Below are 24,669 nucleotides of genomic sequence, written 5' to 3'. Positions count from 1 at the left end.
TTAGAAGAATTTTGTAGGACTCAATATGAGAATTGCAGAAATATAGATGAAATTAGAGTTTAAATACTAATCCTGAGTAAGCCTGAAACATGTTCAATAGATTAAATTTTAATTACAATTTTTGGATTTTGTTTGGTGATTTTTAAATCACCAGATGAGGGAGTTGATGGAGCGGGTTAATGAACAATATTTTGTTCAGGCTTGTGAAGTCAGACTTCCATAATGTTTAATAAACTTAATATGTTTGCCGCATGTTATTAAATCAACCTAGAATAAACTGAGCAACATAAACACATGGGACTAACATTATGCTTATTTGTGCAAAATGCAAAAGAAATAATACAATAAATATTGTCTATTGACTTTGTCATATACTAACTGCTGCTGTCAAAAATATTAGCATGTGCTTTTAAATGTGCTTTTGTCTGGTCTTTTCTGTGATAAATGCAGTTCCAGATCGGATTGGTACATCAAAGGTAATATATGCTTCTTAAATGTGCTTTTGCTAGGTAACATAATTAATGGGTTAACATTTAGCAAAGGGGGTGGGTAACAGAACAAATGTCAATTCTTTAACTAATTGAGGTTTTATGTTTGTTAAAATAATAGTTTTTCAAAAGAAGCATAGAGTTGGCTGCAGAAAAATAATGCATTCTAAAAATTGACGCAAGAAAAAGTGGCGCAGAAAATTGACGCTTTCTGAAAAGAGGCCTGCTGATGTAAAGCCACAAGAGAAAACTTATTTTGAAAAAGATGAGAAGCCTATAAACTTTTATTGTGAAAAGTTTTGAAAAGAACGGCCAAAGGCGACCCAGTGGAGAGGTTTGCTATTGTGCCACGGAAAGCTCAGAACGGACAGGCTCAAGGCCAGGAATGTGATTTGCGGCATTTTTGTGCACTACATGAACATCTTTGCTACAAAATGTAGCAGCCTAAGGAAGTGCCTCCAGGACTCTGTGCATGAACAATAGGTTAGTGTAAAAGCCCGGACCTGAGGTGGAAGATGTCACAATTTGCTGTGGCATGAGGTGGCTCAGCCAATGGGGAGCCAGAATTCAGCTGTTGGAATGTGAAAATAGTTAGTTTAGCCTTAGTTTTAGGGTATAAGAATTGGCTCAAGGACCAGATTTTTGCCAACGCTTCTTGATTCCAGAGGGTCGTGTTCTGCTGTTTGACGAATGCACGTAAGGAAAGGAGACATTTAAAGACTTTGTTTTCAAGCGATGAGGGTAGAGACAGGGAATTAGTTAGGGTTTGGCAATGCTTTTCTTTTTCACTTATTATTGTTAATTAATAATATTTCTTGAATTAAGCTCTCTTTATAAATGCTGAATAAACCTTTCTATATGACATTTTCTAAAACTTGTTTAATAAAGTTCCAAAGCCTAAGTTTTCATGAATATTTTTAAATAAACTTACTAAATGACAAGCTGGTCTTGATTATTGTGGATAGTTTAAACAACATATATAGATCTAATCGCCTCGTGATTCAGTCGCTCTGTTATTGATATGGGCCTGGTATTGTATGGTAAGTTTGGTGGTAGTAGGTAGAGTCATTTTTTGCAGAATTTTAGTAGGAGCGCAGGATCAGGGTGTCTTTCATAGATTCACATGCCTGAATCAGAGTAGATAGCAGTGCAAGAAAAAACAACATGCTCGTAAGGCGCTTACAATATACAGCAGATATGCATGTAAGGTAATCACCAATAACATGTTAGAAGTGTCTAAATAAGAGCATAGAGGAGGAGGGAGAACAGAGGCTCACCTTATTTGAAAAGATTGCGAAGAACTGCTCTTCCCACCGAAGCATCTGCATCACTTGCTGAGTTCAGACAGTAGTGTCTTGTAAAAGTGTGCCTGATGGACCACGTTGCAGCCCTGCAGATCTGCAGAAGAGGCACACCAGCGAATAAAGCGGTGGAAGAGGACAACACCCTAGTAGAATGCGCTTTTGGTAAGGACTGCAAGGGTCTTCCTGCCTGTTGATGGCATAGTCCCATTGCTGAAGAGACCCATCTGGCTATAGTCTGTTTGGATACCGCGCAGCCTTGGCGCAGTCTTCCATAGGCCACAAACAGTTGGTCTGTCTTGCGAACAGTTGCCGTTCTTTGAAGATAGAACCTGAGACATCTCCTGATGTCTAAAGAGTGTAAGGCTCTTTCTGCCGGTGATTGTGGATTTGGAAAAAATGCCTTAAGGATCACCGGCTCATTAAGGTGAAAATCCAATGGAACCTTGGGCATGTATCTAGGATTGGTACGTAGCACTACAGAATCTGAGGTAAATTGCAAGAAAGGCGGTTTTGAAGTGAATGCTTGAATGTCACAGACCCTTCTAGCTGATGTTAAAGCCAATAGCAAAGAGACCTTCCAAGTAAGAAACTTGAGCTCAATCTTGTGGATAAGCTCAAAGGGGTGACGCATGAGTTGGGCTAGCACCACATTCAAATGCCAAGATGGAGGTGGTCGTCGAATCGGAGGAAACATACGAAATAGACCTTTAAAAAATTGTTGGATTATTCTTGAAGAAAATAGAGAGTTCGATCCGTCCTGACAGAATCTGAAAATGGCTGCCAGAAAAACCTTTAGGGTTGAATGTGCCAAACCCGATCTATCCAAATGCAGAAAGAATGGCAAAATTTGTTCTGGTCTCGCATGAATGGGATGCAGATCAACAGCTTGACACCAGGCACAGAAACGCTTCCATTTGAGTTTGTAGGTCTTAATCGTTGCTGGCGCTCTAGCATTAGCGAGAACTTCCTGACAATCTTGAGGAATGTTCAAGTGGGCAAACTCATTGTGTTGAGGAGCCAAACTGATAATTTCAGAGAAACTGGGTCTGTATGGTACACTTGGCCCTCTTGAACTGTCAGGAGATTCGGTATTCGAGGCAGCTGTATTGGCCTGCACTCCGAGAGGAGGAGAAGCTCGGTGAACCAATATTGCTGAGGCCACATTGGAACAATGAGGATTAGACGACATGGATGTCTCCTCATCTTCCTGATGACCTTGGGGATTAAAGAAATTGGCGGAAAAGCGTATGTAAATATCCGACACCAGTTCATCGAAAGGGCATCCCCGCATGAGTTCTTGTGGGGAATCCAGCTTGCAAAGCGTAGGCATTTCCGGTTCTGATTCGTCGCAAACAAATCCAGGTCGGGGTGACCCCACTCTTGGAATATGTGGTCCAGGGTTGGTTGATGCAGCTCCCATTCATGATTGCCTGCCACAGACCTGCTGAGGGAGTCCGCTAGGGCGTTGGCAACCCCTGGAACATGGACCGACGACAGATTGATGTTGTGATCCAGGGCCCAATTCCAAATCTCCTGTGCTTGATGGGATAATCGGGCCGACCTTATGCCTCCCTGTTTGTTCAGGTAATGCATGCTGGTTGTGTTGTCTGTCCGAATTAGCACTGTAGAACGCTCTAGGATTGCTTGAAAAGATTTCAGGGCGAGAAAAATGGCTCGTAACTCCAAGAGGTTTATGTGCCACTTTTTCTGCTGTTTGTTCCATTTGCCACTGACTGTCATTACTTGGAGGTGGGCGCCCCAGCCTTCCAGAGAAGCATCTGTGGTCACGATGAATCTGGGCACCTCTGTCAGAAATGCACATCCCACCTGTAGGTTGCACTTCTGCATCCACCATTGAATGGAGTTCCTCATCCGAGGGGTTATGTTGATAACGTCTTCAAATGATCCTACCACCTGTACCCACCAGTTGCGTAACGAAAGTTGAGGGGGGCCCCCTGCAAAGTACATGGAGGGTGGCCCCTCCCAGAGCCACCGCCTACCACTTTTGCAGAAGAGGCCCCCTGGAGCTTGAGGGCCCACCCTGCAACGAAGGGTCTGCGGGGACTTATCTTACCCCACTGTGAAGATGCCAGAAATGCCTCTTATTTCAGTTATGGGGCGATCTCATTAGAAAAACAACAGACCTACAACTTCGGGCCATAAGTCCACTTTAACACCAGGTAAAAAACAGAACAAATTCATTTTGCACTGACATAGCAACAATAATTAGCGCATAGTAAGCTTATTCTATTTTGGCTACAGCACAAAAATAGAAAAACGTTCTCATGTGCCCTGGCGGTGAGGTCTGTGGGACTGGCAGGTTTTTGTGCCCAGGGAGGTCTGTGGGACTGGCAGGTTTCTCAGTCTGGGGAGGTCTGTGGGGATGGCAGGATTCTGTGCTTGGGGAGGTCTGTGGCGTTGGCAGGTTTCTCTTCTTGGAGAGGTCTGTGGGGATGGCAGATTCTGTGCCTGTGTAGCCCTGTGGGACTGGCATGTTTCTGTGCCCGGGGAGGTCTGTGGGACTGGCTGAGTTCTGTGCCTGGGGAGGTCTGTAGGGGCTGGCAGGTGTTAAAAACCATAATATACTTGCAAGCACGGCGCCCCCACTCAAAGTCAGTGCCCGGTGCAGTGGCATCGGTCGCACCGCTCTAGAGCCGGCCCTGTCTACGTAACTGATGACCTCCAGAGCCCTCCTTTAGGGTCATACACCGCGTCATCAGTGACGTCACTAGTAGCCTGGGCACTTTCCTGTGGGTGGTCCAGGCACCCTAACGTGGCTCATAATCGCAGTTGGGATCACTTTATCCGCAGGGCACCACCCTTGGTAATTTAAGTTTGGCCGAAATGGCGCAACTGCTTGTATTAGAAAGGTAATATTTTCATACATTTGGAGTCGTTGGTTCTTAGCGCCTCGGAATTTTACAACTACATCAACCCGCTACAAAGGCTAGCGGGTATTAGAAACAGTTGGTCACAGTATCAAGAGCCGCAGAGCATGCATTTCCAAGTTCAATTTCAGCAATATATAATCTCCTAAAACAAAAAATGGTCAGCAAATATTTTTGGAAGTTGATGTCCCTCGTTTCACCCACTGCTCTGGGGTTGTCACTCAGACTCCTGTGTCTTTCCTGATTTCCGATGATAAATTCTGTAATCTCAAAGTCTGGCCTGTGACGTCCATTGAGGGGTTGGCCTGTTGGGTAATTTGTACTCCTCCATGCGTGAACTTGTCCTAAACAGGACTACAGCTCCCAGAATGCACAGAGTAAATACACCGTGAACTGGGTGAACTACAGCATGCCGGGAGGATGGCTCAGTGAGCTGAAGCTTGCAGCTGGAACTGGGGGTGTGAGTTCATGCTTGGAATCCCGTAACGCAGACAGACAGATAGACAGACTTCCACCTGCGGATGGGTGCAGTGAGGGCTGTAAACTGGGTGATAGTGACGTATAACGATACCAGCCCTCAGAATCCGCAGATGTGGGGTGCAAATACCATATAGAACAGAGTGTTATACTAAGACCCCGAATCTGAACAATGAAGCTGTGGAGTAAACGGATATCCCGTCCCTCGAAGCGTCTGCTGGTGGCAGCCCTCACCACCTCACTCTGTCCCGGCCAGGACTTCTAGGAGCTGTGCCCGCCCCGGGGCTCAGATGTGCCCAAGGGCGCACCAGCATCACTCCTGGGTGTGTGAGCTCCTTGAGGCCTGGTGACCACCCCACCCTGGGTGGGGGTCCTGTCTGTTTGATGCATCTGAAGGCCAGAGCTTTGAGATCGAGGATGCCAGGGGCACTGAATGCCCTGGCTCCATCCCCTGCATACGCGTCCTTCAAGGCGGCAACTCCGGCAAGTAAACAAGTACGTGCAGCGCCACGGCTGTGCGTACCCACCCTGTCTTGTCCCGCCATTTAATATAAAGAGTGCCTCAGGACCCCGGCCGGGGCCCACACACCATTTATAAGAGCCTCAGGGGCCCCGGCCGGGGCCAGTGCAACAATTTATTAAGAGGATCAGTGCTTAGCTAAGGGGCCCAGGCATGCATGCCTTGCTTGTGCACCACCATTTAGTTAATTTCAGAGGCCGGGCATGCGGCGTGCCGTGCAACGCGCCACCAACCATTAAAATCATAATGGATGTGTAAAGTGAAGGGGCCGGCCCGGGGCCACTCGCAGCGCCGGGCCCCCCCGCAACGCTGGGGCTGCGTGGGCCTGTGTTACGCCCCTGGTACCCACTGGAGACTGAGTTCCTCTTGCAAGGGCCTCATCCTTAGGCGGCAATTGGGGATGAGAGGAATACAGGACGAGATCATCCCTAGGAAAGACTTGAACTTGCGAACAGAAACGCACTTTCTTGTTAGTAATGTCGCAGCCATCTTGTGAATTTTTAACTGCCTTTCTCTTGAAATGAAAACTTGGCCGAGCTTTGTGTCCAGCGTCGCTCCCAAGAAAGACTTTCTCCGGGATGGAGTCAGATGAGACTTTTCGAAATTCACCGAGAAACCCAGGCTCTGAAGCAGTGATAGACATCTTTGAACGTGAGTTCTTGCTGTGACGAAAGAACTGGCCTTGATAAGGCAGTCGTCCAGATATGGATACATTTTAATTCCTTCCAATTGCAGGTGGGCTTCCACCGGTGCTAATATCTTCGTAAAAGCTCTGGGGGCTGAACGTAGTCCAAAGGGGAGAACTTTGAACTGAAAGTCCCTGCCAGTCACTCTGAACCGTAAGAACTTCCGGTGTCTGGGAAAAATGGGCACATGGAAGTATGCGTCCTGAAGTTCGAGTGTTGCCATGTGATCCCCTTCTGAAAGAAACTGGAGGATTTCTTGAAGCAACTCTCTTTACCGAGCATCCTACTGGATTTCTTGAAGCGTCAACATTCTGAAGGATACGTTTTTGAGGTATTTGTTGAGGGCACGAGGTCGAGGATGGGGTGCCATTCCCCCGACTTCTTGCGAATCAGGAAAAATCTCAAATAAAATCCTTTCCCTCTTTGATGTTGAGGCACCCTTTCGATTGCTACTTTCCAAATCATGGAATATATTTGAGAGAACAGCTCCTTGAGATGAGCTGGTGGTGGTCCTTTTGGGGGAGAATTTGGAGGGGTTTTGACGAATTCTAGAATGTGACCTCTGGATACCACGTCCAGGACCGATCTGTCCGTAGTAACGTTGGACCAATTTGAGTAATATAGGGATATTCTTCCTCCAATTTGCTTCAGGTTGCAGGTTGGGTAAAAGTGGTGGCAGGATGTGTTTCTCACTTACTCTTGTTGTTGTCTCTTCCTTGATAAGAGGTTTTTCCTCTTGACTGGGAATAATTGTTCCTCCTTTGACCATACGTTTGTTGTCGGTATGGTTGGTATCTTTGGTTACCCTGCGAATTGTTGTAGGAACGCTGTTGTGAGTAACCTCCTCTGTTAGAGAAATTGCCTCTTCCTCTTGCTCCACGAAAGGAAGATTTACAAAATTGAAGAGACCCCAGTGACCGTGCAGTCTCTGTGTCTTTCTTTATGGCTTGTAAAGCCTCATCCACATGTTGCCCAAAAAGGAACTCTCCATTATAGGCCATGTCCATGATCTTAGATTGGACCTCCAGGCGAAAAGATGTAGATTTTAACCATCCTTGCCTTCTCAGAACAGCTGCACCCGCCAGCTGTCTGAAACCTATGGCTGACACGTCCACTGCAGCATCAATAATTTCAGATGAAACACATTCTCCCTCCTGTAAAATCTTTTTGGCTTCAGATCCATCAGGCTCTGAAGGTTTTTCAATGTAAGGCGATCTGTCCAACCACATTTGCCTGTCATATCTCCCAAGTATTGCAAGGGAGTTTGCGGCACGGACAGTAGTTGCCACAATAGTTTAGACCTTCTTTCCTATTGAATCAAGGCGTCTTCCTTCTCTATCCGGGGGAGCAGTGGCCTGTGTAGATGGATTTTTGGCTCTTCTCTGAGCCGCCTGGGTAACCACTGAATCTGTTTTAGCCTGGCCAATAAGGCATGCCAGTGACGTGATAGGCGCCTTATACTTCTTATTTACCAGAGGTAGAACTGCAGGTAGAGAGTTTGGCGTAGCCATTACCTTGAGACCTTCCTTCCAGATAAAATCAATTATTGGGATGGACCTGACTTGTCTTTGTGGTGAATCTTTAAAATCATAAAGGAAGCACTCATCCTGCTTAGCCTCCATTGTGATGAGAAACCTTTTGTTGCCCTGTCCATGATTTGGTGGAAGGTTGCAATGTCTACCGGCGGAGAATCCGCCGTAGGTGGGCCAGTTGAAGAAGGAGTTTGTGCTTGATACTCGTCCCACTCCGACGATACTGACTGGTCATCCACTTCGCCTTCTTCTCGTTCCTCCTCCGACGTATTATTAATAATATCCTGCGTATGATGAGATGGCACTGGCGAAGGAGGTACCGCCGGTCGTGTCTCCATAGATGACAGCGGAGAAGCTAGTCTTGAAGGTCTTAGTGTTGCCGTAGATGTTCTTGGCACAGGTGTGGAGAAATGAGAATCACCTGATTCTGATGGAGGAAATTGGCGATAATAATCGCTTAACATATACTGGAGATTATGCAATATGTCCAGCGGCATTTGCGTGGTAGGTGCAGACACAGGAGCCCGACCAGAAGGCTCAAGGAATTGTTCCTCTTCTTCCAGCTCCTGATCCTGAAATTTTATAAGCAGCTCAGATGGGCTTCTAGCTGCACGGAAAGTGTCATCTTCATAGGATTCCTCTTCTTCAGAATCTAGTAACTTTTCCGGTAATTTTAGTGGAGATAGAGCTGTTAAGGATGAACTACGCCTTTCTAAAATTGAAGATGAGGTAGACGGTGAAGGCAAAAGGTATTGTGGATGGCTTGGCTGACCATACTTGCATTTCTGTACAGGTTGACAGTGGGGGCGTCGACGGTGCCACCGTCGACGGTGAAAAACCTGTATCTAACTGTGTAGCAAGAACCTTCGTTGACGGTAATATTGTCATTGACGATGCTTTCGTCGACAGGGGTGTCTTCTTCGTCGACGATGACGTCGTAGACGGAAGCTCCTTCTTCGTCGACGAGGTCGCCGACGGGGGTATTTTCTTCGTCACCGGTAACTTCGTCGAAGAGGATGTCGTAGACGGTAACTTAGTCGACGAGGATGTCGTCGACGGTAAAGAAATCTTGGTCGACGAGGATGCTGTCGACAGTAGGACTATCTTCGTCGACGGTAAGATGTTCGTCGACGACGGGGTATTCGTCGACGGTACCTTCAGGATCCTCTCCAACGGAGAGGCGTCGATGATCGATGGTACTATCTTCGTCGAAGAGATGGGTCGAATTTGGACCTGAACCAACGCCGACGGTGAGGAGGCTGTAGACATCACCATAGCTGGTTTTGGTGAGGAGAAAGTCACCGTAGATGTTGAAGAGGTGACAACATGAAGAGATGGCGACGGTGAAACTGTATTTGACGCTGAAGTGGTCAAAGGTGCAGTCTGAGGTAAAATTTTACGAGAAGCTGTCTTGGATGATGTAGATTTTCCAGTTTTCCTTGAGGGCGTACCAGGACCAGATTTAACAGGTGGAGAAGCCTTTTTTGAAGTAGAAGGCATGCCAGAATCCTGAGAGGATTGGGCTCACTTAAACACCTTCGCCCCAGGAGAAGCTAACTCAACCTCAGCTTTCCTCTTCCTAGAGGATATAGAAGACCCCGAGGCTATGCTCCGTACCTCAGAAACGGGGTTATCCTGGTCCTTTATCTTCTGGAGCCACAGGAGAAGACGACCCTCTCTGTCCCTGAGGGTTTTCTGAGGAAAGTTTCTATAGATTTTACACTCCTTCACCTCATGATCCGGATACAGACAATATATGCATTTCTTGTGAGGATCCTCCTTAAACAGCCTCAGCTTTCCACAAGAATCACAAGCCCTAAAAAGGGATTTAGAAGTAGACATCTTTAGAAGGTAAAAAACCAACCACAGTAAGAAGAAACTGAGCAGAGCTCAGGGAAGACTCCCTTCACACGACGTGCAGTAAAAACTCTGAGAGCCTGACTCTCTGGGGAGAACATTCTGGTGGCAGTGGTCGCCTGATTGACTGCAGTTTGGTCTATACAAAATGACTAGGATAGTCATGAGTGTGGAAGTTTTGTGCACTGTAGCTTGGGGCTACTTTACTTCCTGGTTTGTTATTACCAAGGTTTTGGTTTTTCTATAGGCATATTATTGCTTTTTTATGTACCGTGGGACTCGCACTCCGACGACGTGGAATGATTCAGGCATGTGAATCTATGAAAGACACCCCAATACTGGAGAATATTGTTTGGGCGCAGTCACTGGGTGAACATGACATTTCTAATGTCACACATGTTAAACTCTTACATATTATTTGCCCTACCCAGTGAGCAGCAGGGTGCCAGTCAGTCATATATCTTTTATTCGGTTTCCATAATTTTTTAGGAACCATAAAAAGTACATTCCAATAAACAATGTATAAAAATGGGACGGCAGAACGAATTATACCAAAAACAGAATTTACATAAATAGGATACATTTTAGAATTAAAAACAGACAAAGTTATTAAACAGAGTATTGATAAAGTGCAAGTGCATTAAAAGACAAGTTAATCATAGTTACACCAATATTTTATACAAGTTTTGAGGAAACCAGCTACACATTTAACAATAAATTCAGAATCTAAATATTGCAAAGCAAGAAAAGCGGGGCGACAAGATCTCAAACCCATAGATGACAATAGGGGGAAAATCCAGCGCTTTCGGGGTAAATCATAAAATCTGCAAAAAAGCGTAACATGGATTGTGGATTGTTCCGAGGTATCATCACATGGGCACTTAATAATAGATTTTGACCAATCTTGCTTTTTCGGAAAGGAAACAATACGAAAGAATATATTAAAACAAAATCGAGTCAGGAGATATTTTTCATATGCATTCAGATGGTATTTCAGGTAGGGTTGGATGCCTAAGGAAGATTGAACACTTAGGATCTGGATATTAGAGATCTTAGTAATTTCTTGAGATATACGAAGTTCCCTCAAATGTGATAAGCATAAGATTTTTAGATTTTTCCTTGAGAAGTTTAGTAAGGTTGAGGGCTCAAAGAAATACATAGTCATATTTATATCCTTAAAAATTTTACTCACATAGGCCAGCCAGGGGATTTTTTTCCAATTGGCCAGGCCCAGGCAATCCATAATGAGTGAGCGGGTCAAATTACACTGCTCCGTGGTCCAAACTCGGTGCCATAAGAGAATGGGCTGGATTTTGTTGTTATCCGTAATATAGTCCATTCCCAATTCAATATGGCTACCGTAGGTTGGAGCACTTTTTGGGATTGCCAGCATGTACCTAATAAAGCCATTCTCCACCACCTGTAAAGTTTCTACGGCAGCATAGCCCCACACCCCGTGCCATAAACTGCCACACTGTGGCATTTAGCATAATATATTTTTAAAAGTTCTTCAGGGGGAGGCTTTCCAAGTTTTCGCGCGAAAGTTGTCAGGGCAGGTGTTGCACGTAGAAACATTAATTTCCTACTGCACATGGCCTGCTTCCAGGACATTTTACTATCAAATAAGATATCTAGATAGGGGTACGTAGTGGTACATTCCAGTTTGTCTTTTGTGATAAAGATCGGTTGAGGCTTCTTTACCTGCTTTCCAATGTGCATTACTAAGGTCTTTTTAATATTGACCGTTAGGTCCAAGGATGACATAAACTTGCAGGTATTATTAAGAAGGAACTGCAGCTGATTTGGGGTTCTTGCCAAGATCACAGAATCATCGGCATACAGTAATAGGGCGGTGATCAATTGTTGGTAGGTCCTGGCTCCCTGCCAGCATGGCCAACTCAAGGCCATTGGTGTAAAGGTTAAAAAGGAAGGGAGCCAGGACACAGCCCTGTCTAACTCCCCTGGTGACGGCGAAAGATGGAGTAAGTTCGCCGTTCACCCCGTATCTCACTCTTGCCGAGGCATCAGAATAGAGTTCTCGTAGAAATGTGACCACAGGCGGGTCAACACCCAATTCGGCAAGAATCAACCAGAGTTTGGAATGAGACACGCAGTCGAACGCTGCAGACAAGTCTACATACACTAGATGCAGATTGCCATTCTTAGCCCCAACATATTTACCAATAAAAAGGGAGAGATTTAATGCCTGCTCTACGGTTCCTAATCCCTCCCGAAACCCATATTGCAAGTCGGTCAAGATGTTGTTAGCAGCGGCCCAGTCCTGCAGTCGCTCAAGGACCAGCCGACCGGCCACTTTGCCAAGGGAATCCAGGAGGTATATGGGCCTGTAGCATGCAGGGTTATTGCGGTCTCCCTTTTTAAAAATGGGGAGCAAGGTTGAAGTAGACCAAGAGTCAATTAACCCCAAAGATGTAACGGCTACAAAAACACGGGTCAAGATCGGGGACCATAGTTCCTGATTATGAATAAAAACATCTAACGGTACCCCGTCCGGGCCGGGCGTCTTGCCAGGTTTGGAGGCTGACAGGGCAGTGATGATTTCGTTATGCCCAAATGCTAACTGGATGGGGTAAGTGTTAGTGGTGTGGGGGGCACATTGTCTAGCTTTCCCGCTGTCAGATTGTGTTAGATTATCTGCACAGAAAATTTTCGAGAAGTGGTTAACCCAGCTCTCTGCGGTTACTGCCACTTCTAGCCTAGGTGCAGAGCTTGAATCAGAGAGAAGGGGGGATTTGACTACTCGCCAGAAAGCTGAGGAATCCTTGGTTCGACAGCTCTCATGGAGCTGTTTCCAAAGATCCTTTTTAATTTCCCGTCTGCAATTCTTAATGGCCAGATTGTATTCTTTCCTTAATTTTCTGACTACGAGAGGATCTCTTATAAGATTGCGTAAAGCCTCCTTTAAGAGAGATAAGGCCGTACGACATTGAGGGTTAAACCAGCCATTCACCTGTGATTTATTAGAATTATGCTTGCGGAAAAGTTAATCTTTAATTATTTTAGTAATCTCTGCAAAACTGGATAGAATCAATTCTTTTGGGGACTCTAAGTCTAAACATTTTTCCAATAAAGGGAGTGCTCATTTTATTATATTAGCGGATAATACATTTGGGTCTGTTTTCGACCATTTAACTTAGTAGCCGTTCAACTTCGCCAGTGTCAAAGCCTGTTGATTAAGCAGGCTAGGAATCTTAGGTTGTTGAAAGGTACTCTGGACTGTAACAGTAAGACTATTGGGATAATGATCGCTGCTAATATCCACTCCTGTTACAAAGTTTGACAATTGTGATCGCGTGTTATGTGTACATAATATGAAGTCTATAACACTCGATAGACCCCTACCATGGAATGTAGGTGAAAACCCCATAGGAGGGACTACCAGATCATTTGCAAAACCCAAGTCTAAGGAAAGAAGATGTTCATTTAAGCAATTCCCGGGGTTAGAATGAAAATAACGAGCTAGGGGGCACCCGCATTCATCAGTAATACAACACTTGACATTATCGTAATTTTGACACAAAGGAATATTAAAATCACCGCCCCATATCACATTAAAAGAAGATATTAAGTATCTAGACCGCTGCAACATTAAAATGACTGATATTTCATTTAAAACATTTACAGAATCAGGAAGAGACAAATTATTATAAAAGTTAACCAGAAAATACAGGGACCCTTTCTTCACCGTTATTCTAAGAATTTGATAGTTCTCAGCTGTCTTTAATTCAGATATTTCTTGTAGTGGGAGGTCGTTGGATAGATAGATGATTAGACCTCCTTTAGATTTACCTAAGGGAGACGGGCGAGCACTTGAATAGAATGTCTTGTAGCCCTGCAAATGGATAGGAGAGAGCAACCAGGTCTCCTGGAGACATACTATATTATGTTTACGAATTGTTTCGAGCCAGGAATGTTGGTCTATTTTTGTACGTAACCTTGCTACGTTCCAATAGATTAAGGTCAGGTTTATAGAACAAATTAGTTCATTGGGGGGAAAAAGAGAGACTTGGAAGGCTTCAGTTACAGGAGAAAGGACGGGGAAGAAAGGGTTGAGTGGGGATGTGGGGGACCATCCGCCACTGGACTTCGGTCCCGGTTCTGGAATTTAGGAATGCTCTCTTGGGGAGGATTGTAGGAAGGAGCTTCCAAACTAGAGACATCTACATTCTGAATACCTAAGTTAATTGGAATTACATAGTCCTTTCGAATCTTGTTGGGCTTATCTGCAAGTCATTCTACCCCTTCTAAGGACGAGAGAGTCACAAAACGATTGGAAGTAGCAATATTAAAAGTTGGGCCCATGATGCTCTTGGGGTTCATAGGCTTTTGAACTTCTACCAAGGCTCTTGGGTAAAAATAGCTTAGTGATCTAGTTGATATGCCTCCCTCGTAGTTATCGCTATACGAGTCTCGAATAAAATTTGTGGCCCTATAGTCCTTAAAGTTTATAATTACACTATCCCCTGGTATGTCCTTGGGTCTTTGTCCCAACCATGGTAGCCTCATAACATTTAAAATGTTGCCATCAATGTTTGCGGGTAGTGGCCTATTAACACTTAACCAGTAAGTGACCTTGTTTTTCAGGATCTGGTAATTTTCGAATTGTCCTGGCTTCAATTCTGGAACCCCAGTTAGATCTATTACGTAGGGTTCTGATTCAGGCGGAAGGTTTACATGCTGTACATTCCCTCTGGGATATTTGACCGCCATTCGCCCCCCCCCCCCAAGGTTATCATCTGCCTGTCCCCTGTTATGAATTTGCTCTGATTCTCGGGTTTCTCTGAGCTTAGAGGTGGGGGGAGCTAGCTTAATAGGCTGACTAGTGGGGGGAATATTTTGCGAAGTTAATTGAGACTTACCCCTAGACGGGCACTCGCTAGGTTTAGGGTTTTCTGCGGGTACATGGGTGTTCGAGGAATCCCTGGTTAAAGATAATTCTCTAAGTAAATTCATGTTCGAGATACTAGTGGCTTGAACTGACCCAAGTAGGTCTGCTATTCGCTTAACCCTTTCTACGAGAGGGAGCAATAAGGATTTCAACAGGTGCTCTATGTTTCTCAGGAGATTGTCTGAAAAAAGGTCGTGCAGAGAATTTTGTTCGATTTTACCTTGTGGATCAGTACTAGGGGTTTTGAGGGTTTAGGGTTTTTTGCTCTCAAACCTTTTTGTTTATTTCGTCCCAGTTTTCTTTTTATGGGAAGTGATGGCGCAGGTGTTCCAGCACTAACAGTTCTGGCTGGGAGTTGTTCTTCAAAAGAGCGATCCGTGGGGGAATCGATTATGATGTTAGTAGAATTACAGACCCCCAAACTGGCCAGAGATAGATCTTGAAGTTGGAGCGGGATACCAATGTCCATTAATAAAGCAGAGGCAGAGTGTGGCAAAGATGGAGATACGGCTTTCTGAATGGTGCCTAAGGAAGAGCGTTTGTTATGCCATTCTGATGATATACGCAGTCCAGCCTGCTCTATTTCTCGATCTACAACTGAAACTGCCCTAGTGATATAGTTATCTAGGGTCCCTTTAAAGGAGGCGGGGTGAAGTAGTGTGGCTCACTGGTTAGAGGCGGCAGACCCGAGAGCAGAGGACGGCCCGGGACCAGGGTTCGATTCCCGACGCGGCAGGTTTCTGGACCAGGGTCAGCGGACTCGATAATTCTCTCGCCTCGGTGCCCACTCTGATCAGCGATCACACTCGGCAACTCTGGGCACTAGCTTGCCTCATCTTCACTAACGGCCCCATAAGACCGCCGGGGATGCCTGGTCTCACCCTGGAGATACCCATTAAGGGACCATCTCTCAGGGAAGCCAGGAAGGGTTTCGCAGCGGTCGAAGCGCGGGGACACGCCGGTGTGCGTAAAAACCCAGCGCTATATAAATGCCCCTATTATTATTATTATTATAAGCCCCCCACTAGTGACTTTCCACCCAGACTAGATTTTGTGGTCATGTTAAGTTAAGGAGCATACAGTGTTATGGCAAGATGTTAAACAGGATTGTTCACGACAGTTCTTACTTTTAAGTCCAAGGTGGAATTAGCAGATGTCTAGACGAAGGGGGGATGGCCCAGCCAGCCCCGGACGGCCCTTTGCCCGGGCTTAGCGGGACGAGGGACCTCTCGAGTCTTTATGCGCCTCCTGGCGTGTTCCTGATCACGTCGTCGCGCCCCTAAGGATCCTGGGGCATGTAGTTGGAAGTTGGACCGGTGGAGCCAAGCCCGGCCGGTCGTTCACTGTGCGGGAGGGGCGGGACAAAGCCCGGCCTCGGGGAGAGATCTCGGAGTACACCGGTAGGGAAGAGCAGCCCCAAAGAAAACAGCTAGCAGGCAGCAGGGTGCACTTAGAGGTGACTTATTTATTAGTGTTTCCTACAGGTCAGAAGAGTGATTGACAGGTCTACAGAAAAGGGTTCAGGCTGCTGCAGTCAAGCTACACAGGTCAGGCCTAAAGCTACTTTTCACTGCCACGTAGTGGATGGCACAATAAGTGCCGTAGTTCAGAGGTGACATTTAACTTTACATGCCATTAATGTACATTTCTGCACCATATACTGGGATCTTATAGGACAGTTAAAAGTCCTAAACAAGTTTTCAGCCACTTTATACATCTTTTAGAGCCTCAAGTGCCTACACTGGGCGTCAGATAGTAGTGTCCCAGAATTAGAGCTCAAGGTTTCCAGGAGGCGAGTCACAAAATAATAAAATACTGGGAGTTACCACCCAAAAAGGGGTCACCCTTAAACACCGCACATTCACCAACACAAGAAGTGTAGCAATTTAGGACTTACCCGCCTCAGGGTCTGCACTGCTTTCTTCAATTTCCTGACCAAGTTGATCAATAAAAGTTGAAGCTGGCTCTTCTTTTTTCCTCAATGAAATAGCAGAATGGCGTAAAGAAAATCAGGTAGAACAAGTTATTGGCAGTTACAGACTTATACGAAGCGAGTTTCATCCATTACAACATACAATTTTAGACCACTAATATTCTTTCTAAAAGGTTAGGACCATTACCTTTTACAAGTTCAGAAGATCTTGCTATGTGCATTTTTAGGTTTACTATGTAAATGTTGGAAGGAGGTTCTGACCTGAGCCGCCTGGATTTTTTGCTTTTTTAACACCTATTTGTTGAGCTTTTACTATGGGAGAGATTCATAAGTTGGGACTCACCCACACTGAACTCATGATGAAAGGGACTGCATGTGTATTTTACCGGTGTCCCCCTGGTGCGAATAGGCCACTGCGCTGCAGCCAGAGCAAGGAGCACCGGGCTGGTTACATGCAGACATGTGTGTACATGCACATGCACAAGTGTAAGGGGTACGCTGGGGAGATTGCTAGCGTGCCAGCCCAGGAGCAGCTGCAAAGTGAATGGTGTGGCAGAACTTATGCAGAACTGGGTGGTGACATGGAATAGCCTTTCTACAATGGGAAGAAACATTTGAGGGGAAGTCAGTGTGCTTTACTGTTTATATTTCATTATTCTCCTATGAGGATGGGGAGCACATGGGTTAGTTTTACTTTCCTAGGGCCTACAAATTACAGACACGCACTAACGTCCACTGTAACTTATGTGAGAAGAAGTATTCTGCAGGGTCCAAAGTCATATTTGTACTGCTTTTGGGTCATCCAGAAATTTCAAATTTCGCTGAGTCTGCTCATAACCAGGGCCAGGCAGGGGCTGACCCTGCCAGGCTGAATTAATGACCTTCCTCTCCGAGCTGTAGCCTCAGAGGTCCAGCCCTGCACAACAAGCATTCCCAGGGTGAAGAACTCCACTCCAAGAGAAGATGGGTGGAGCTACAGGTTCATCTTTCAGCAGCTGTCACCTGGTGCCAGGCACCAGGCTGCTCTGGAGAGAAGGCAGCGAGGGGGTAAGGGACTCGCAGAGACCATGTGGCATGAGACCCCTGGACGACGACATTTTGAGAAAACCCAGAGGCCTGGGCAGGAAGGAGGGAGCAGGGGCAGAGAAGTGATGTGTCACTGTGTGATAGGGCAAACTGAGACTTCCTGCCAGCCCCCTCCCCAATTCTTTAAAAGAGTTTGCACAGGAAGAGGAGCTCTCTCTGGAGTGTGGTCTGCTGTGGAAGACTGGTGCTGGAGCCTGGCGTCATGGGCAGTTGGCAGGAAGAAACCCCTGATTGTCCCAGGATGCAGTATTGTGCCAGGAAGGGAGTCCAGGACCAGTGAGCAGAAGCCTGGGCCTCTGCGCAAGGACAAGAGAGGGCCAGGAAGAGAGCCAGGTGAAAGGCTGGCGCAGGGAGCCAGTGAAGGCAGCTCCCTGCTGAATTCACCCTCCTTGAGACCAGGAGGGCGAAGTGGCTGGGAAGCGCCAAGTGGAGCAAGAAGAGACAAAAATGGTTCAGATTGGTACCCTGGGGCTGAGATATGCCCCCCAGAAGGTAGGCGACCTTCGAACTCTGAGGAGATAGACGACGAAGAGCCTGGGGCTCCGCCGCCGGTCTTAAATGTGCACCAGGGTGGGTCAGGTCCCGGGGGCTGCCCCCAACTCGAAGCAAAGCCGGGTAGCCCGGGCCCCCGGCGACGACAGAGGTCAGGGAGCACCATCGCACTCCCCGTGAAGATCGCAGGGGCCCGTGATCCCAAATCCGGGCCCGATGGTGTCGGTGAGGTGGAGGGCGGCGTGCCGTCGCGCATCCTAATTCGTGGCAAAAAGACAAGCCGGGGACGCCATCGCACCCCTCATGAAGATGGCCCAGGGATCCAGGACCACAACCCCGGGACCCAACGTGAAGAGGAGGACGGGGGAGTGCCGCTGCGGACTGGCGGGAGACTCTGCGTCTGTCCGCCGGAGCGGGCAGACCGAAAGTATCTAGGGTCCCCAGCTATGAAAAGTACCTCATTTAAAGTGATGCCCAAACATGTATTCTTGCTACAGCGTTAGGGGAGGAACAGCCCAGACTGTTAGTCACAAGAAGAGTAGGTGTAAACTGTAGGGTCAGTACAAGATGGTCAGTCAGGTTTATGTGTCCCCAGGGTAGGTGTACCTATTTTTAATGCTTGTTGAGATGATGGGGTGGGTCCCCACTGGGATGTTGCCAGTTGGCAAGGCCCTCGCTCCAGGCTGTGTCAACACACTTCATTCGGGGGCAAGATGAGGTGCAGACACATGGGAGTGGTGGTGCTAGACCCCCCTCTCCCCTTGAGGGAGAGGTGGAGATGTTATACAATGTCACAAAGTAATTCAAACCGCTTATGTATATTTGTAAATTGGTGCATAGCATTAAGTATTGTGTGTGTTTAATAAATGTAATCTTACTTTTATAAAGCAAAGTACAGACGGGACAATCAATTATTGAGTGTTATTTCTGCGTACCTGTAATGGCGATTACTAGCCCACACCACCTCCCGTGAGTAAGCCTTAGACTGCTCTGCAACGCTACCCTCTGAGAGTCAGGCGCTACATTAGGGTGTTTGGTTCCCAGTGAAGGACAAATGTGACATGTTATTTGTGCAGGCCTCACAGATACTGCCTCGTTTTCCAACAGTAAACATGGACATTTCTGTAAGTGGGTGAAACTACTAAAGGAAAGGATATCATGTTCAAAAAGGAATATGCTACTTACCAGTATGCATCTGTTCTTGACATGTAGGGCTGCTGACATTCATATCTGTGCATAGATCACCACCTAATGTTGGGTCCGGATGATTGCACCTTGTTGTCCTGGAAGAGTCTTCGATGTATCACGAGATAGGCGACTCCTCCCCTGGACTACAGTGGACATGGGCATCTTCTCCATCCTCAGATTGTTTTTCGCCATTGTGGCAAAGATGGAGTATAGAAAAGTAAGAGATGACCATGTAAATGTATGTAGAAAAGTACTGCAGCTGTTACTGGCACCGAGGAGGAGGGTGGGCGATATGAATGTCAGCAGCCCTAAATGCCACGAACAGATGCATACTGGTAAGTAGCATATTAGGCATTTGGGCTGCTGAATTCATATCTGTGCATAGACTGTATAGCAGTATCTCCTATGGCGGTGGTCACCCGTACCAGCTAAAGCAGTTTGAAAAAGAGTTTTAAGGACAGCCTGACCTACGGCAGCTTGCTGCTTTGCTTGCACATCTACACAGTAGTGTTTAGTGAAAGTGTGTATGGTAGACCATGTAGCTGCCTTACATATGTCTTCAAGGGGAATGTTTCCTACGAATGCCATGGATGCCCCCATTTTACGCGTTGAGTGTGCTTTTGGGGGAGCTGTTAAAGAGTGCGTTTAGCTTTTTGGTAGCATATTTGAATGCATTTAACTATCCATCTGGCTATTCCTGATTTTGAAATGGGATTTCCCTTGTGTTGTGGTGCAAAAGCAACGAATAGTTGCTTCGTTTTCCTGAATGATTTAGTTCTGTCAACGTAGTAAATCAGAGCCCTTTTTAGGTCTCGCCCTGGAATTCGCATCCGAAGGATGCGTCCAGGGTCGGAGACTTATAGCTATCGGACACGGGGGAATGGAGGACAGGAAACTGCCACGAGCTTTTCTTGGCTGGATTACACTGCGTGCACGCGCACACTCACGCATGCGCACATCACAGCCGCGCACATCACAGTCACAGCCACACCTCCTCCCTCTCCCCCCCCCCCGTCGCCGCCGCCGCCGCACCTACACACACACACAGAGAGCAGGCTGTTCACAACACATGCACACGCAGGCAGACACGACACACACGAGCGCACACATACAGACACACACTACACCTCCCCAGCCCCCCCCGCCGCCGCCGCCCCCGCCCACACACGAGAGTACACGCACAGACAATTTCCCCCCGCGCATACACACACGCATGCACACATACAAAGACCCCCCTCCCCCGCCGCAATCGCACACATACACACCAGCACCGGACCCCACTCACCGGCTACGCAGGATTTCTCTTCTCTGGGGCGGCCCCGGGTCTCTCCCTAGCTCACGGGAGCCCCGGGCCGCGGGAGGACTCGGCTTCTTTGCTCCTTACCGGCGGGCAGCCAATCATAGCCCAGCAGCAGGCGGGACTTCCTTCTTTCTTCTGGCCCGGCCTACGTCTTCTCTCCCGCTGCCTGGCTTCCTGCCTCAGGGGTCCGCCAATGGCAGCGCGGCCCCGAGCAGGGAGGCGGGCACAGCGTTTCATCTGGAATCCCGGGCCCGTCGGCGGTGCGATCTATAATGCAAACCGAGTGCGCATTTTTTTGGCTGTTTGTCGGACTGATTTATCGCGGGCTGGGCCTGATTTTAGAGTTGATTTCCCCGATATTAAACATGCTTTGTGTGCAACAAGCTCAAGTGCATGCAGTTTTCACACCTGCAAAACACTTGTACAATTTTTGGGTCACTCTTTTAGCTTTGAAATTCACTTACAGGGTCACTTTTGTTTATGGCCCGGGCATATTTAATGTCCCAGTCCGAGCCTGAACAGCGACACGGGCATTGACACCGGGGGACGCGAGTACTTACGCTGCAATTTTACGTCAGATACACCACACAAGCCCAACATTTTAGATGCACAGGGCGTCCCTCACGCACTGTACGTACACTGGAAGCATCGTCAGTACGTCCTGAACATGGAAACTGCAGTCCCTTCTGCGGCAGGGCGGTGGTTCATATAAAAAGCCTCATCCTTCGAGCCTATTGCCCCCTTGCTTTGTAAATGCGCAGTAAAGGCACACAGGGAGCCTCCTTGCCTATGTAAGCAAGAGGTGCGACATGGTAAGCCAGCTGTTCTGAGCAGCTACCCCCAGCCCGACTAATATCGGACTTGGCGCTGTAAGTGTATACTCGGTGCGCCCCTGGCACCTGAACCCTTCGGTGCGGCCCTGGCACAGACCACGCCATGGCCCGTCGCTGCTCGCCCCTGGCACAGACCACGCCTGACCCCGTGGCAGCTGTCCCTGGCACCCGAACCCCAGCAGCTTACCTGGGCCGCGCTTGGTGGAGTGGATCATTTCCGCGGGTGAGACAGGCGGGTTCAGGATCCCGAGGGCCTCACGCGGAGAGGGGCAGATAAGGAGCCATGCACAGCCAGTCCCAGGCCAGAGTCGTCGTCACTGTGCAGCACTCACTCTGGACCTGCGGACGCTGCCGTCCCTTCTCGAGACACTCACCCGGAAGTGACAGGAGAGCGTTCTGCTCCCACAAGCTCGGCGCAGGATGAAGCCAGGGCTGGGAAAACAGGTTCAAAGGCGAGCAGAAGCCAAAGTGTGCCCGTTCACGTGCGCGTTGCCAAGGTGCACGATGCCTTCCTAAAACAAACGTCGACCTGCGCCTGGTGACGCGATTGTTTCATATCACTCGGTGCTGTCCAGATAAACTCGTGAAACTTGACCCACGCCCGTCAATTATTAACCCTCCTCTCCTGGTACTGCATTCCGCAATCAGAGCCAGCAGATAACCGCGAGGCACGTGCACCACTGGAGCCTGTCACAATAATGCATTTAGCAAGAGGCAGGTGACGACACCGGGCGCCATCCCCACAGGTGCATCTGGCTCCAGACCTGCTCATTCACCCCAATGCACCGTGGGATGTGTGGTTCTGGCGCACGCGCACCCCAATTGCACTATTCCAGATCAGATTTGTTCCTTTTTCCCTGATGAATTTCAGCAGGTTTGGCATACCTGAATCTCTCAGGGGATCCAACTGTGACGGTGTGACAATTATGACACAACTCGTAATTCTAATCCATGAACATATTCTGATCCCTTAATTTGTAATGAGGGCCTGGGTGTCCGAGTGAGGTCATCGGACGTTCATGAGAGGGCACGAATAAGAGCTCCAGAGTTGATGCTGAAGGCAGTGAAAGTTTTTCACAGTGAGTGTTAGGGGGTCAAGCAGGTGTCCAGACTATATGTCCATCCAATCATTGGCCTCTCTGTAGAGCGCACAGGGTGATGGTTACATACATGCAAATTGTAAACGCCTTTTTGCGTGAAAGTGTGAAAGGAAGTATGCACAGCTGTTGGAGTAGTGATTGCGACGAAGGGAACCAAAATGCTAAGTTTACAAGTGAGAAACATGCCATGGATGTGCAATTATGAGAGAGCGCCTGGCGAAGGGGAAGTAACCCGGGGTCCACACGCAGAAGAACACAGGAGAGGACAATAACGAAGAGGAAGGAGGTGGTGTGTGACATAGGCAGATGGACATATTCAGAAAGACCACTGCCGCTTCCACGTCATAACATTAAAATTAGTGTCTCATATTTGTTGAACTGAAACATTTTCAAATATAATTATTCACAACAAAATTGTTCTTATTTTTATCTGATACTGCTAACAAGCGTTGGCAAAGCCAATATGTTTTGTTTTAGGCGTGTGTTTGTTTAATGCTATGGGTTATGTCCGGATGCAATAACTTAGGGAGGCACATATTCTGGCCAGGTGGGCACGCTGTGTGCCACACCAGATATTACTTCACATGTTTTAGGCGACATAATTAAAAAGGCAACTGATGTCACAAAAGATTCCTAGTTTCACTTTTATTTTGGCTAAACGCCTTTTAGAGACCCTGCCCCTCCCCCCCTACCCCCCCCCCCCCCTCACACACACACCTTTTTAATACCACTTAAAGCCCTGGATGGCGGTAAGAACATTAAATCACCAGTAGCTTTACCAACATGTAAACTTTCGAACCACCCCTCCCCACCCCTTCTTGCAGGGTGAAATACAAAATAACATTTATTTATTTATTTTGAAAGTTTTATTAGCGCGAACAAGACCCTTGCGGGTATCAGTGCGCTTTATAGGGCAGATGTAGGACACAGATACATTAGTCACTGATTTCCGCATTACCAACGAGAACAGATTCTATGAAAGAATACGGGCATCCATCAGGTCCTGGTAGTTACCCTGGCAGTCTCTAAAGCAGCAGACCACGACTTCATTCCAACATTCTCTTTTCCTCTTAGGCAGAAATACAGTCCTGGCTGCATTAAAAAACTAGCCCCAGTACCACCTTTCCACACCCTGTCCATCATGTGCCAGCACCCCCGCGGCCTCTAAATCCGGCGTGGGCGGCGCCCTCCCGCAGTGCAGCTCCAGGCCTGCTGCGCGGTATTAAGACAAGGCTCTCTGCGTGGTAAACAGCTTTAAGGAGCTAAGGCCAGAAATGAAATATTTATAACCACACAAACTAAGCGCGAGGGGGCGGAATTAGTCAGTCTTTAGGTGAGGGAGGACAGCTGCTTGCGGCTAACGCGGAGCAGGCCTCGCTGCTTTGCAGTCACAGGCTTATTTTTAGCATAAACAAGCCAACACACTGGGTGTGAGGTGCACGTGCGAGGGGAAGGGTCGGATGGCGCGTAATGCGCGCCTCGCTCTCACACTTCTTCACCTGTCCCACTGCTAAGCTCTGCGTCCAATAGCACAATAACGCCCCTGGGTGGTCATCACGCACAACAAGGAAACACTTCACTCATAGGGTAAAAAGGACACATGCCCTGCAGCTCTGTTGACTGTCTGCGAGAAACATTCCTTTTTCTAATCTATCACACCATCTATGTGTGATCTCAATTAGCCGCTAAAACAAGCTTATCTGGTTCGTATACCTCAAGCTGCGCCTTTACCCCTCCTCGTAAATGCTTCCATGACAATTGCAAACAGCCAGACTGAAAGGCGCCCTTGGCGCATATGCCCGGTACATTTCCGCAAATCTTGCAATACTTTTAGATCAATGCCAAACCACTACAACCAATACTCTTACGACACGTTCGATTATTGTACAAACAGCCATCTTAAACTAGGAACAAAGCTACAATAACAATCTTGTCACCGGACATTACCCTGCATGGCACGGTTAGCACGAGCCTTCTGCTAATGCACCTTTTATTGTGCCTTTAAATACAAATTATTTCTTCCATACTTTTCACAAGCTATACACAGGTTTTGCAGCACTTTTCCCACTAATTCCC

At 47.3% G+C, this 24,669-nt stretch overlaps 1 protein-coding gene across 1 annotated transcript in view; it reads right to left on the bottom strand.

Annotated features, from left to right (window-relative positions):
* LOC147717731 (uncharacterized) overlaps positions 1–24,669 on the bottom strand; it is a 93,954-nt gene that overhangs the window by 18,689 nt on the left and 50,596 nt on the right. Inside the window, exon 4 of the mRNA XM_086924510.1 lies at positions 16,559–16,630. Coding sequence (XP_086780636.1) covers positions 16,559–16,630 — 72 coding nt within the window. The remainder of the gene's footprint in view (positions 1–16,558; positions 16,631–24,669) is intronic.

This window comes from Lissotriton vulgaris, chromosome 5, assembly GCF_964263255.1.
Source record: "Lissotriton vulgaris chromosome 5, aLisVul1.2, whole genome shotgun sequence".
In the NCBI taxonomy this organism is placed as follows: domain Eukaryota; kingdom Metazoa; phylum Chordata; class Amphibia; order Caudata; family Salamandridae; genus Lissotriton; species Lissotriton vulgaris.
This window is presented reverse-complemented; position numbering and strand designations above follow the sequence as displayed.